The sequence below is a fragment of the Rhinolophus ferrumequinum genome, chromosome 9 (assembly GCF_004115265.2).
Source record: "Rhinolophus ferrumequinum isolate MPI-CBG mRhiFer1 chromosome 9, mRhiFer1_v1.p, whole genome shotgun sequence".
NCBI lineage: Eukaryota > Metazoa > Chordata > Mammalia > Chiroptera > Rhinolophidae > Rhinolophus > Rhinolophus ferrumequinum.
Genome location: NC_046292.1, coordinates 29,964,005 through 29,979,133, shown reverse-complemented (window position 1 = coordinate 29,979,133; position 15,129 = coordinate 29,964,005). Strand labels below are relative to the sequence as shown.

Below are 15,129 nucleotides of genomic sequence, written 5' to 3'. Positions count from 1 at the left end.
ATTTTAACAATATTAATTTTCCAGTCCATGAGCATGGAATATTTTTCCATTTATCTGTGTCTTCTTCAGTTTCTTTCGTCAATGTCTTATGGTTTTCAGTGTACATGTCTTTAACTTCCTTGGTTAAATTTATTCATAGGTATTTTATTCTTTTTGATGAAATCATAAATGGGACTGCTTTCTTAATTTCTCTTTCTGGTAGTTTTTTTATTAGCATATAGAAACAAAATAAATTTTTGTGTATTAATTTTGTATCCTGCAACTTTACTGAATTTGTTAGTTCTAACACTTTCTTTTTGGTGGAGTCTTTAGGGTTCTCTACATATATCATGTCATCTGCAAACAGTGACAGTTTTACTTTTTCCTTTCCAATTTGGATGCCTTTTATTTCCTTTTCTTGCCTAATTGCTCTGGCTAGGACTTCCAATACTATGTTGAATAAAAGTGGCAAGAATGGGCAACCTTGTCTTGTTCCTGATCTTAGAGGGAAAAAAGCTTTCAGCTTTTTACCATTGAGTATGATGTTAGCTGTGGGCTTGTCATATATGGCCTTTATTATGTTGAGGTGTGTCCCGTATACACTCACTTTGTTGAGAATTTTTATAATGGATTTTGTCAAATGATTTTTCTGTATCTATTGAGATGATCATATGAATTTTATCCTTCATTTTTTTTATGTGGTGTATCACATTGATAGATTTACAGATGTTGAACCATCCTTACATTCTTGGAATAAATCCAACTTGATCATGGTGTATGATCCTTTTAATAGGGACCCTATTAAAAGGATCATACACCATGATCAAGTTGTTGAATTTGGTTTATTAATATTTTGTTGAGGGTTTTTGCATCCGTGTTCATAAGGGAAATTGGCCTATAATAAATAACTTTTCTTGTGGTGCCTTCTCTGGTTTTAGTAATGGTAATTCTGGCCTCGTAAAATGAGTTGGAAAGTGTTCCTTCCTCTTCTATTTTTTGAGTTTGAAAATGATTGGTATTAATTCTTCTTTGAATATTTAGTAGAATTCACCAATAAATCTGTCTAGCCTTTACTATTAATATTTACTCTATTCAGACATGCCAAAGTGTAATTTGTCTTGTGTACAAAAACCTATCAGGAAATTGAGATCAAAATGCAGCTTAGTGAATACAGAGTGAGAATGAGTCAGTTTCCTTAATACTGCCATCAAGCTGCATACCCCTCTACATTGGCAAAGGAAACCTGTCACGCAAACTAACTGTATATTTGGATTGGCCAGTCAGGAAGCATGAAATTGACATGTCTACACTCTCTAACTTGGGAACCACAGAATGATATGTTGGAAAAGAGTCCTACCAGTCCTGTCCTACTATTTACCAATGGTAGGATCTTGAGCAGTTATATAACTTTTCTTAACCTCAGTTTCCTCATCTGAAAAATAGGGATGATACCTAGGCATATGTGGGTATCTCAATTATAAAAAGTATCTGTAAGTGGCAGTTTATATTATTGGATTGCTCTGAATTTTCACATTTATTCTTTAGTCAAACAATACCTTTAAGTCATCTTTATAATTTCAATACCCTAGTTTATCCTGAATACATTTCAGTGGGCTCCTTCTGAGTAACTACTGGAAGGCTTTCTGTAACCACTGGTCATAATCACAGGAAGTAGAGTTACCATTTCTGGAACTGTATTTTTCTCCTTTTGCCTATTTCAATGATTTTTAAGCACCCCTTTAGCGTTTGCCTCACCTATATTAGAAAATGTAACTGAAAATAATCTTTTTATTTCTTACCTCCTCCAAATCTTGTACTTTCACTGTCTCTTGACCTTTCATACTGGTTTCTCTTCTGTCTTCCTATATTCCTGATAATTCAGGTTCTAAGATTGAAGTCTTAATCCAAACAAATCACCAGTTAAAATACATACATACATGTGTCATTTTTAAAAAAACTGAAAAAATAAGCTATATTTTTTAAGTGTCTTTCCTGGTGGCTATATCCCTGAAATCTCTCCCCACTAACAAGTTTCACCTCTTATCTGGTCTTGGATCCTTTGGAGAGTTTCTTTATTATGTATTTGAGCCCTTGCTGCTATTTGGCAGCTGAACCAAAGGGAACAAGTATTAGAAAAACATACTACAGAATCCTAATTGTTCTGAATTAATCAAGCTGATAATTTACCTTTAAAAAAAACTTTCCAAAAACAAGTTTTTATCATTGATTCGACCAGTAACAAAATTATATGCCAAAGAAGTTTATAAGTATGTAGTTCTAATTTGGAAATGGAACACACCAACATTGATATTACTTTTATTCAGAATTAGGTTTCAACAGAAACTTTAAGTTTTCAGTTTAATTCAGAGATAAAAATATTCATTTACTTAGGCTGAAGAAAGGAAAGGGTTGATTTACTAAAGAGTTTTATCTAATTAAATTTTATCTAATTAAATTGGGGAAAGTATTCTGGAGCTTTGCTTATAATTTCTAGATTCATAACTGACTGCCAAATGTGTACTAAACTATAGATTTTTTTAAAAAATTAATTCATTAGTTTATGAAGTTGATTACCAAAATTTACCTTTCACATGTTTAATATCAATAAAACAGGAATAGCAATCCCAAACTGATGAGTTGGAAAGAAAGTGGAATACTACCGGAAAAATGGATGGCAAAACCCAAGTGCAACTTTTACAAATCCTCCTGTCCAGTGATATGGACAAAAGACCTAGTTAAGAATCACGATGACTTCTTAGCAGCAGTATTCAACTATACAGAGAAGAATATATTTTTGTCCCCAGAGCAGCTTCTCCCATTTTAGCAGCCACCATCTACACTGGTGAACGTTTTTGCACATCCACACAACTGTTGATGCATTCAACACTCAAGGCAAGAGTCTCCTTAGCCCTACTCTTACACCATCTGAGATGCCACAGTACAAAGTACATGAAACATTTCAACTCTTATAATTAAAAACTCCCCTGATTTTCTTTGTGTTTTCTCAGTATAAGAATGTCATGTATTTTAATGCTGTAACTTTTAGAAGCTAACTTTTAAAAGAATATATATTTGAAACTGACCATATTTATGGCATACTAAATATAGTAACACAGTTAGGTAATTTATGTGCTTCCTAAGACCGGCAACCAAAGTTTAAAACAGAAAAACACAGGACGGTGGCAGCAAATAATGAGAAATGAGCAATAGGATACACAGACCTCTGGGTAGCCAAAGGAAGCCTACCTTACCTGTCAGCCAGCAGTAAACAAAAGGAGGACTAATGGACTTGCTAGGGAATAGCCTCACTGGCAACGGGTAGCTGCCAACGACTCTGGAGAACTATGTAATATCTCAGAATTTTCCACTATTAATGTTCTACTATCTGAAAGGTAGAGACCACCTGATGCTCTGAACCAAACTGTACAAACTGTCCCAGGCACAGTATGCTGCCATCCCCCCTATGTGCTTGCATTGTACTGTACCCTCTCTCAGGCACTGTAAGAGGTAAATGAGATGGCAAATGCAGGCACTGTAGAGAATGAAACATTGCCTGGTCATCACCTCCAGGTAGAGATGGTTTATGTGCTCAGTGTTGGGCATGCTGTAACCACCCCATGAGTTATAATAAATCCCTAATATAAATCTTGTCTATAAATCCTCACTATAAATCTGGTCTATAAATGGTGTAGAAAATGAGCTCTATGGCCAGACAAACCTGAACCAGTCCCTGGCTCTGCCTCTTACGTTGGTCAAGTTCCTTTAAGTTCTCTCAAAAATGAAATGGGAATACTCCTACTTACCTTGGAAAAGACTGTTATACAGATTACACAAGATTATGTTTGTATTATGTTGGTGCAAAAATAACTGCAGTTTAAAAGGTTAAAAATAATTACAAAAACTGCAATTACTTTTGCACCAACCTACTAAAACACCTTGAACAGATCGTGGCATATGACAGATGCTCAGTATATTGTGGCTATTATTATTCCTGCCAGATACCTAGCATTTCTTCTCTGTTAAGCATTTTCTCGGAGAACACACATGTTAGCAGCACTAAGATGGTCGGTCTATTTAATGGTAAATCTGTCTGCATATAGAAATTGAAAAGGAACACAGTCATATCTTGAGGAACCTGCTTGATTTAAGGGAGTAGTTTTCTAAATTATTTGTCCTTTTTAAGTCCCAGTACTCTCCTTTCCCATTTGTTTTCAAAATAACTGTTACAGGAAAACCATCTACAGAGTCCCCAGAAATGGAGGCTTCTCCGGTTCTTGTAGAGGTAAAAGAACTAGAGATTTGCATCTGTGGAACAGTAAGAATCCCTATAACACAGTTTGAAAATCACAGTGGCAAAAACGTGGTTTTTTTAGTCAGTTGAAATTTGAACTCTTGACTTCCACATTTATGAATTTGTGATCTTGTTTCCCTCATCTGGAAAGCAAGGTAAATAATACCTACCTACCAGAATTTCTGTTTACATTAAATGAATTAGGTCACACCCCCAGCAGTAAAGTCATTGCAACATTATAGGCCCTCAAACCTTAGTGTCCATTTGTTTACTTCCTTTTTGTAGGAAAATGAGAAAAAAGTAGTCAGAGACAAGGAATGACTGCATGCAGCACCTCAGTGCCCATTTAAAGCTAAAGATCCAGGCCAAGGGAAGCATGACACTAGGTCAAGATCTGGAAACCAGCTCTGGAAAGGGCTATCACTCCTTACCTACTGATTACAGCACTTAGTTCACTTAATTCCTCTGCTGACAATTATCCTTTAGTTAATACTTATTGAATATCACCATTGCCAGGCTGCTAAACATGACCAAGGAAGCTTAAAGTTTTTTTCTTCACAAAAGATCAAGAGAGAATTTTAAAGGCAAAAATCTATTTAGCTATGTCATCTTTCCTCAGGAAGTGACTTTAAAAGGTCATTTAACTACTATGGATTACTTACTCACTGAGTACCATTTCTAGTTTTAAAGACTTCTACTCCTAAATACCTTTAAAGAGAAGAAACATCTATTTACTATGTTCCTCATTAGCCCATTCCAGCTGGCTTTAGGTGGGATGAAGTGAAAGGATCATTGAAGAGTTAATGTAAAGCTTTATTATTTTAGAAATCCACATATATTTCATGTCTTGATAACAAGGGAAAGAAAATGTAACCGCCTAACAACATACTCTTAAACAACCAATAGATTGAAGAAGAAATCACAAGAGAAATTAGGAAATACTTAGACAAATGAAAATGAAAGCACAACATACTCAAACTTGTAAGATGCAATGAAAGCAGTGTTAAGGTGAACATTTATAGCTATACATGCTTACATTAAAGAACAAGAAAGATCTCTAATAAACAAACTAACTTTATAATTTAAGAAACTAGAAAAAGAACAACAAACTAAATCCAAAGGTAGCAGAGAAAAATAATAAATGTTACAGCAGAGATAAACAACTAGAGAATAGAAAAATATAGAAAATCAGTAAAGTTGGTTTTTTGGAAAGATAACAAAATTGACAAAACGTAAACTAGAATGACTAAGAAAAAAAAGAGAAGACTCAAATTACTAAAATAATAATTGAAAGTGGGGACATTCTTACTAATTCTACAGGAATAAAGGATTATAAGAGAGTACTCTGAACAACTGTCCACCAACAAATTGGATAACCTAGACGAAATGGACAAATTCCTAGAAACACAGAACCAACAAAGACTGAATCTATTTGATTTGAAAATTTGAATAGACCTAGAATTAGTAAGGATATTGAATCAGTAATACAAAAATTTCTTGTACAAAGAAAAGCCGTGACCTGATGGCTTCGCTTGTGAATCCTACCAAATATTTAAAGTAGAAGTAACACCAATCCTTCTCAAACTTTCCACAAAACTTGAAAGGGAAGAAATACTTCCTAACTCATCCTCTGAGGCCAGCATTACCCTGATACCAAAGCCAGACAAAGACACTAAAAGAAAAGTACAGACCAATACCCCTTATAAGCATTGATGCAAAAATCCTCAACCAAATACTACCAAAACAAACTCAACAATGTATTAGAAGGATGTACACCAAGTGAGATTTATTTCTGGAATGCGAGGATGGTTTAGCATACAAAAATTAATCAATGTAATACACCTCGTTAACAGAATGAAAGAAAACACACAATCATCTCACTTGATGCAGAAAAAGCATTTGACAAAATTCAACACCCTTTCATGATTAAGAAACACTCAACAAACTAGGAATAGAAAGAAACTATTTCAACATAATAATAGCCATATATGAAAAACCCACAGCTAACATCATATTCAATGGTGAAAGACTTTTCCTCTAAGATTAAGAATAAGGCAAGGATATCGGCTTTTACCACTTCTACTAAACAGTACTGGAAGTCCTAGCCAGAGCAATTAAGGAAGAAAAAAATAAATAAAAGACATCTAAATTGGAAAGAAGAAGTAAAAATTATCTCTGTTTGCAGATGATATGATCTTATATGTAGAAAACCTTAAAGATTCCACATTGTGAGAAATAATCAATGAATTCAGCCAAGTAGCAGAATACAAAGTCAACACACAGAAATCAGTTGCACTTCTATGCACTAACAATAAAAAGCTGAAAAGGAAATTACAAAAAACAATTTCATTTATAGTAGCATCAAAAAGAATAAAATACGTAGGAAGTAACCAAGGAGATGAAAGACTTGTACAGTGAAAACTAAAATATTGCTGAAAGAAATGAAAGAAAACATAAATAAATGAAAACATTGTTTGTTCACGGCTTGAAAGACTTAATATTGTTAAGATGTCAATACTACCCAAAGTGATTTAGAGATTCTATGCAATCCCTACAAAAATCCCAATAACATTTTTTTGCAGAAATAGAAAAACCCATGACATGATTCATGTGGAATCCCAAGGAATGCCAAATAGGCAAAATTATCTTAAAAAAAGAAAAAACAAAGCTGGAGGACTCCGTTCTCCTGATTTTAAAACTTACTACAAAGCTATAGTAGTTAAAACAGTGTCGTACTGGCATAAAGACATATAGACAAATGGAACAGAATACCGAGCCCAGAAATAAACCTTTGCATATATGGTCAAATGATTTTTGACAAGTGTGCCAAATGTATCCTTTAAATTAGAGCAAATAGGCTCTTTGGAAATAATTTTGGTAAAAGTTACCTAAGTCCTACCTGGAAATTCCTTCTCTCTTCCCTCCCTCACTGTTTCCCTCCCTTCCTACAAAAATGTATTATTTACCTGCAAGGGGGTTTTGAAAAACCGGAAGGATACTAGTCCCTTGGTTGAGGAGCCAGGAAATCCTAGGTCTATATTTTCACTGATACCTAAGAGGTCTGGGATATAGGGCCTAGGGAGTTACAATAAAAACACTGATTGATATTGAGGTTTAAAGCTTTAGAAATATGTTTATCATGCTTTTATATCGCTGTGCATATCCTTTGCCCATTTGTTCCTTGGGTGGTTTACCTTATCCTTGCTGATTGGTGTTAACTCTTCATACAATAAAAATGCCTGTTGCTTGTATGTAAAAAATGCTATTCCCCCTGGCGGTGGGGTTGGGGGAAGCTCTGGTGAATGAGATCCCTCAGAAACAAGGGATATCACTCATCTCAGTTATGTTAGAGGAAAGGCTTCCCCAAAGCAGCCCCACTCCTTGGCCTGAATGTCTGAAAACAGTCTTACCTAAAACACATTGTCTCTTGCTTCAGTTTGTCTCGTGTTTAATCACTTTGCCCACCAGTTCAGAGACTGATCATGCTGAAAAGACTAGACACTGTACACACTGGAGCCTAATGTATTAGTTACATATGATATTTTACTTCGTTCAGTGTGGTTCCAGCTACCCACCCTCCCACCACTGGTTGATTCTATAAATCAACTCCATTTTGATGATTAAAAATACCCAAATTGGTTGCATCTTTGTAAGTTCTTTTTTTCTTTAAAGAAACAATCCATCATATTCTTCATGTTAATTGTTCCCTGTGTGACAGAAGTGAACAGAAACACATCCTCTGTACCCCAATTTCTTCCTCCATTGGCTGAGCGATAAAAAAAGACAGGCAATAAGAAGAGAGTAGCAAATGATGAGCGCCAATTGCTCTGTAAAAATGTGACTCCCTTAATATTAGAAATCAGAAAAAACAGAACTTTAAAATACCTGTATTTTTTGTTCAGCACCCACAGTTTTCCCAGGGGAGTGGTTTCCAAGTTGCTTATTCTCTTGTGATTCACGAATGTCTCCTTTAAGCCTTTCAACCTAAAATCCAAAAGTTGGAAGGGGGTAGTTGCTTTGTTTTTAAAATATAGAACTAATACATGAACACATTCTTCATGTAAAAAATTCAAACAACACATAGATATATAGAATAAAAGTGATATTTTCCTTCACAAAACCTTCCCCCACAATCCCTTTGCCATTTTCAGAAGTAATACTGTTTGCGATATACATCCTGAAATTTATCTTGCATGTATATATACGTGTACATATACATTAAACATATAAATATCTATCAGTATTAGACATATAAATTTACAAAGACAACTTGAACAGTCTTTATTCATTCTTATCACTGCAGTTTTAAATCATGATAAAATATACATAACACAAAATTTTAACCATGTTAACCATTTTTAAGTATACAGCATTAAACGTACTCACATTATTGTGCAACCATCACCACCATCCATCTCCAGAATTCTTTTCATTTTGCAAAACTGAAACTATACCCAGTAAACAATAACTCCTCATTCTGGCCTTACCCCCAGCCCCTGGCTACCACCACTCTATTTTGACTACTCTAGGTACCTCATAGAAGTGGAATCATACACTATTTGTCTTTTGAGGACTTGCTTATTTCAATTAGCATAATATCTTCAAGGTTCATCCATGTTGTAGCATATGTCGGAATTCCCTTCCTTTTTAAGGATGAATAATACCCCATTGTACATATATACCACATTTTGTTTATCCATTCATCTGTCAATAGATACTTGGGTTGCTTCAACCTTTGGCTATTATGTATAACACTGCTATGAACATAAGTGTACAAATATCTGTTAAAGTCCCTGCTTTCAGTTCTTTTGAGTATATACCCAGAAGCAGAATTGCTGGATTATATGGCAATTCTCTGTTTACTTTTTAAAGAAACTGCCATACTGTTTTTCACAGTGGCTGTCCCGTTTTGTGTGTGTGTGTTTTTTTTTTTAAATTTCAGGTGTACAAAACAAAGTAATAGTTAGACATTTATATCCCTCACAAAGTAATAACCCCCTTCCTCAATCTACTACCCCTCTGACATCATTATATAGCTGTTACATTTCCACTGACTATTCCTTATGCTGTACTCCACATCCAGTGACCATATATATACACACACACGTATATATATTAAATTATAGTTGACATTCATTATTATTCAGCTTCAGCTTCAGGTGTACATTGCAGTGGTCAGGCACCTACCCCGCCCATGAAGCAGTCTCCCTAATAAGACAAGTGTCCTTCAGATGCCCTACAAAATCTTTACAACATTATTGGTTATATTCCCCAAACTGTCTTTCGTATCCCCATGGCAATTTTGTGGTTACCAACTGAGCTTTCCAATCCTCTCACCTTCTGCCTCATCCCCACCCCATTCTCATCTAGCAACTCTCAGTTTTTTTCTCCATGTCTCTGAGACTGTTTCTGATTAGTTTGTTCATTTATTCTATTCTTCAGATTCCACATATGAGTGAGATCATATGGTATTTGTCTTTCTCCGTCTGACTTATTTCACTTAGCATAATGTTCCGTTTTACATTCTCAACAATAATGCACAAGGGTTCCAATTTCTCCACATCTTCATCAACATTTGTTATTTTTTTGCTGTTTTGATCATAGCCATCCTAACCGGTGTTTATTCATTCTTGCAACAAAATTTCTTTTTTTTTTTTTTTTATTGGGGAAGGGGAACAGGACTTTATTGGGGGAACAGTGTGTACTTCCAGGCCTGTTTTTCCAAGTCAAGTTGTTGTCCTTTCAGTCTTAGTTGTGGAGGGTGCAGCTCAGCTCCGGGTCCAGTTGCCGTTTTCTAGTTGCAGGGGGCGCAGCCCACCATCCCTTGGGGGTGTTGAACCGGCAACCTTGTGGTTGAGAGGATGCACTCCAACCAACTGAGCCATCCGGGAGGCAGCTCAGCTCAAGGTGCCGTGTTCAATCTTAGTTGCAGGGGGCGGAGCCCACCATCCCTTGCGGGACTCGAGGAGTTGAACTGGCAACCTTGTGGCTGAGAGCCCACTGGCCCATGTGGGAATCGAACCGGCAACCTTCGGAGTTAGGAGCATGGAGCTCCAACCGCCTGAGCCACCGGGCCGGCCCGCAACAAAATTTCTTGAGCACTTGGTATATGCCAGGCATTGTGTTACAGACACTAGAGATATGACTGTGAAATGAATATATACTAAAATTGAAGAGATATGTAATATATCCAGAACTTGGAAGTATATATTAAAAATCGCTACAGAAAAATGGTTCAAAAATGTAACACAACTAAGGGTATACTATTAATAATCTCATACTTATCCAACATAATAGAGTAAGAACTTCTATTTGGTAAGTGTACTAAGTATAAACTATTATCTAAATCCTTATTAAAAAGATCCTAAACTAACAATAGCAATAAGATTACTATTTAGCATAGTTAAGATGTATAAAATATGAATACTGAAGGAATGCATCCACCTCAAAGAATGCCATCATCCTGGGATGCTAGAGCCACATAGATATACATCACCTGTTGGTCACTGGCGAGGACTGACAGTATCAGTCCTGGTATCAGTCCTCGCCAATGACCAACAGGTGATGTATATCTATGTGGCTCTACTGCTGATTGTCATTCCATGCACATTTCAATAAAATCTAAGAACAGACCAAATCAAACAACTTACCACTTCTCCAAGCACTTTTTTTTCTGAGTCAAGTGATCGAACCCGATTTCTTAAAGCCAGAATTTCCTCATCTAGTCTCTGATTGTGTTCTTTTGCTTTCTTTAGGTCAATTGAATCTAAAACAGAAAGAAAAACACAGTCTGCTCAACTGGCTCTAAGTTTTAACTGGGGGCACTAACTCTACAAGCTAAGAAAGTACTATTTCCTGCCCTTCTTGTCAGGTCTCTGCATATGTGATTCTCTGCACAAGAGAGCCACTAGACTATCCAGCCCTAGAATATTCTACCAACCTAACGAAGCAGAACAGAATGCTTTTTATTGCTCTTGCCAAGAGTAATGAATTGGACTTTTTCGAGCCTACCTTCTAAAAGTTAAATGACAGAAAATGATCTTCCTGGCTTCCCTGTAGTCCTGTCTCTCTTACACACCCCACATACTCATAGATACTTCTCTTCCACTTATTAACAGCAGGGCCCCCACAGATGACTGAAGTAGTGAGCTAAGAGCAGTAAATGGACAGATTTTCCAAGTTAAACCAAGTTAATTCATCAAAGCCATCATTCTGTGTGCAGCACCACTGCCATGAAAACGGTAGTCCACTGTCAGCTTAGCACTTCATGTTAAGACGGGTTCTTCCTGGCACTCATCAAAGTTCTAGTAACACAGACTTGCTGCCTGTAACTTTCCTGAATTTGTGGCTGGTTTTTTTTTTAGCCATTTTTCACTTCTGTTTCTCTTATTTTTCTTTTGCTGCTTTAAAGTCTCTTTGTTTTTCTTCTTCATTGCCTGGTTTGTATTGAACTTGTATTCATTTTTTCTTTTTTCATTTTTTTTCTCTCTTACCACACTCTTTTTTCCTCCTTAGTATGTAATTTTTTTAAATTTGAAAAATGCTGGGAACACACCAAAAAGAAAATAAATCATTCACAAGCCCATGCTCAGTCAGATTGGGACAATTTAGATACACAAGTTTGCCTCAGTGTACATCTTTGGGTTGTGGAAGGATACTGGAGAAAACTCACGCAGACGTGGGGAGAATGTGCCAGCTCCACACAGAAAGTGAGGCTGGAATCAATTTCTTTTTCCCTTATCAATGTTATAACAAAATGACATTAAATGAAACAATGACACTGTCCATTTCTCCATACTGGATGTTACCAGTATTTTTAATTTTCACAAATCTTAAAAATACAGTTAAATGGTGGACTATTTTAAATAGGTCACAAAAATCAGTATTGTTTTATTGATCACAAATAAAATATTATAGAATTTTTGTTAAAAAAATCAAGCTATCCAGTTATGTTCAAAGTGGACACTTGCATTCAACCCTATCTACTACCCTAACCCAAAATAATATTGTTAATATTTGGTAAATATTCTTAAAAATTTTTTTTTTAATTTTATATGCATATAACATACAGACAAGGATTGTATTAAAAAATATTTAACAATTGGTAGAGCATGGACCCTCATCTATAAGAATGAAGCTCTGGAGCAGAGTTCTAGAGAATACCCTGCTGTGCCAAGTATTATCCCTTTAGTGTTTGGGAAGACAAGGGGCTGGAAGGAGCTGGGGCAGTTGGGGCAGGTGGGGAACACTTGGAAGACTCAAGGCAGCAGCTATTTATAACTTATACAAATTATTCCAGTGTCTTCACCTTACTGTTATACTAGTGTGTGTCCCCTCATAGCAGTTCTGTGGGTACACACACATACTCTACAAAAATAAAAACCAAAACAGCATTATACCACATATATTACTCTACAGCTTGCGTTTTTCACTTGATAATATATCACAGACATCTAATCATGTCAGTGCACATAGATCTATGTCACTCTTACTAATGGATGCAAGGTATCCATTGTGCAGTCACTCTATTGTAGATAAACACAATTTAATTTTATTATCCAACAAGTTACCCCTTACTCTGTACTTTTACAAGTTTTCCTACAGTCGTTAGGGATAATGTAATATCTGTGTTTAGTTTTGTTATCAAGGTACTGCTGACCACTTAAAACGTGGGAAAAGAAGTCTCTCTTCTTCAATTTTCTGGAAGAATTTATGTAAAACCAGTATTATTTATTCCTTAAGTTTGTTAGAATTCACCAGTGAAGCCATCTGAGTCCAGAGTTTTCTTTGTGGAAAGATTTTTAACTTCAAATTCAATTTCTTTGGTAGATTTAGGGGTATCTATTTCTCCTTGAGTGAGGTTTGGTAATTTGGGTCATCAAATTTATTGTAAATACAGTTGTTCAAAACATTCCCTTATTACCTTTTTCATATGTGGAAATGTTCTCTCTGTCATTTCTTATATTGGCAATTTAAATCTTCTCTAATTTTCCATGAACAATCTAGTTGGAAGTTTACCAATGTTATTGATCCTTCCAAAGAACCGGCTCTTAGGTTCCATCAATTTACTTTATTGTGGTTCTGTTTTTAATTTTATTGACTTCAACTTTTTAAAATATCTCCTTTTTTTTTTTTTTTTTGCTTGCTTGCTTTGGGTTTAATTTACTTTCATTCTGGGATTTTAAGGTAGAAGCTTAGGTTCTTTTGAGTCCTTTCTTGATTTCTTGTATAAGCACTGAATGGTATAAAATTCCGTCTAAGCACTGATTTAGTTGCATCCCACAAATATCGATGTTGTTTTTTTCATTTTCATTCAAGTTACTTCATAGAAAATAATTTCTAATGTCTCCTTTTTTGTTCTCTGAAGAAATGGCAATTTACAAGTATCTTGTTTAATTTTCCAATTATTTGGAGATATTCTAAACATACCTCTGTTACTCCTTTTTAGTTTAATTCTGTTACAGTCAGAGAACATAATTTGTATTTTAGTTCTTCTGCAAAAATTTGCTTTATGCCCCAGGATGGTCTCTCTGTGTGAATGTTACACCTATAGTGGAAAGAACGTAATATTCTGGTGGAGTTTTCTGTAATTATCAATTAGGTCATGTTGGTTGGTAGTGTTATTAGGTCTTCTATATCCTTACTGATTTTGTTTACTTGCTCTACCAATTACTAAGAAAGCAGTGTTCATTTCATAATTGTATTCATATATTTTTAAATAGGAAGGTTAACATTTGCAATGTGTGTAGATTTACCCCCACATATCCAAGCAATTCTCAGACACCAGCTATTTGTTGTACAGTTCAACTCAATTCTGACACTAGCCCCCCAGAAATAGCATCAGGTTCCATAGGTTAAGGACTCAGTCCCACAAGACTGCCCCTCCACTTCAGATGCCAATTGCCAAGCCTAAGATGTCACCTGTGTTTCTGACTAATTGGTTATAAATCAGAGGTTCCCATGCCCCCCTCCTTGAGTTCTATTAATTTGTTAGAGCAGTTCACAGAACTCAGAGAAGAAACATTTTACTTATTAGATTACTGGTTTATTTGAAAAAGGATATACCTCAGGAACAGTCAGATGGAAGAGAGGCATAAGGGCAAGATACGGGGAAAGGGGTGTGGAACTTTCATGCCCTCCCTGTGCTACTCTCCCCAAAGCTCCACACCAACCTCGGAGCTCTCCAGACCCTTTCCTTTTGGGTTTTTGTGAGGCTTCACTACATAGGCATAAATCATTGGCCATTGGTGACTGAACTCAATCTCCAGCCCTTCTCCCTTTTCAGGAGATGAGGGTAAGGTTTGGGGTTGGGAAGAGGAGTGGAGGAGTCGCAGAAGAGGCGGGAGGACCAAAAGTTCCAAGCCTTTAATCACACACTTGGTTGGCTCCCCTGATAACCAGTTTCCATCCTTTGGCTACCTGGGGGCTTTCAGAAAGTCCTCATTAACATAACAAAGATGCCTTTATCCTTCTCATCACTTAGGAAATGGCAAAGGTTTTAGGAGCTCCCTACTGTAAATGAATGGGGACGATAATCAAACATGTATTTCCTATTTTAAATCTATTTTTTATCATAGGGTAAATCTAGTTTTAGAATTATTTAAAATCAGTAAACATGTTTTAAATTTTTGTAATTGCTACCATTACAACACTCAAATTTCATTATATTATTTATAGCTCGTAGCATTTTTACATAGTCAAGCTAGACCAGATTAACTAATTCATCACTGATTACAAGTCTATTGTCTTCCCAGTGAACAGATATATGTAAGGTGTTGCTAAATGCATTATAAGGTGTGCTGATTTCAGTTGTCCCAGTAAAATATGTATTATGTGTGCTGACCACAGGTTTTGGAGTC

The 15,129-nt window shown here is 35.8% G+C and overlaps 1 protein-coding gene across 1 annotated transcript in view; it reads right to left on the bottom strand.

The window, feature by feature from the left end:
- The window catches only part of CCDC30 (coiled-coil domain containing 30), a 98,933-nt gene that overhangs the window by 53,347 nt on the left and 30,457 nt on the right, over positions 1-15,129 (bottom strand). The window contains 2 exon segments of the mRNA XM_033115461.1: positions 8,156-8,254; positions 10,921-11,036. Coding sequence (XP_032971352.1) covers positions 8,156-8,254; positions 10,921-11,036 — 215 coding nt within the window.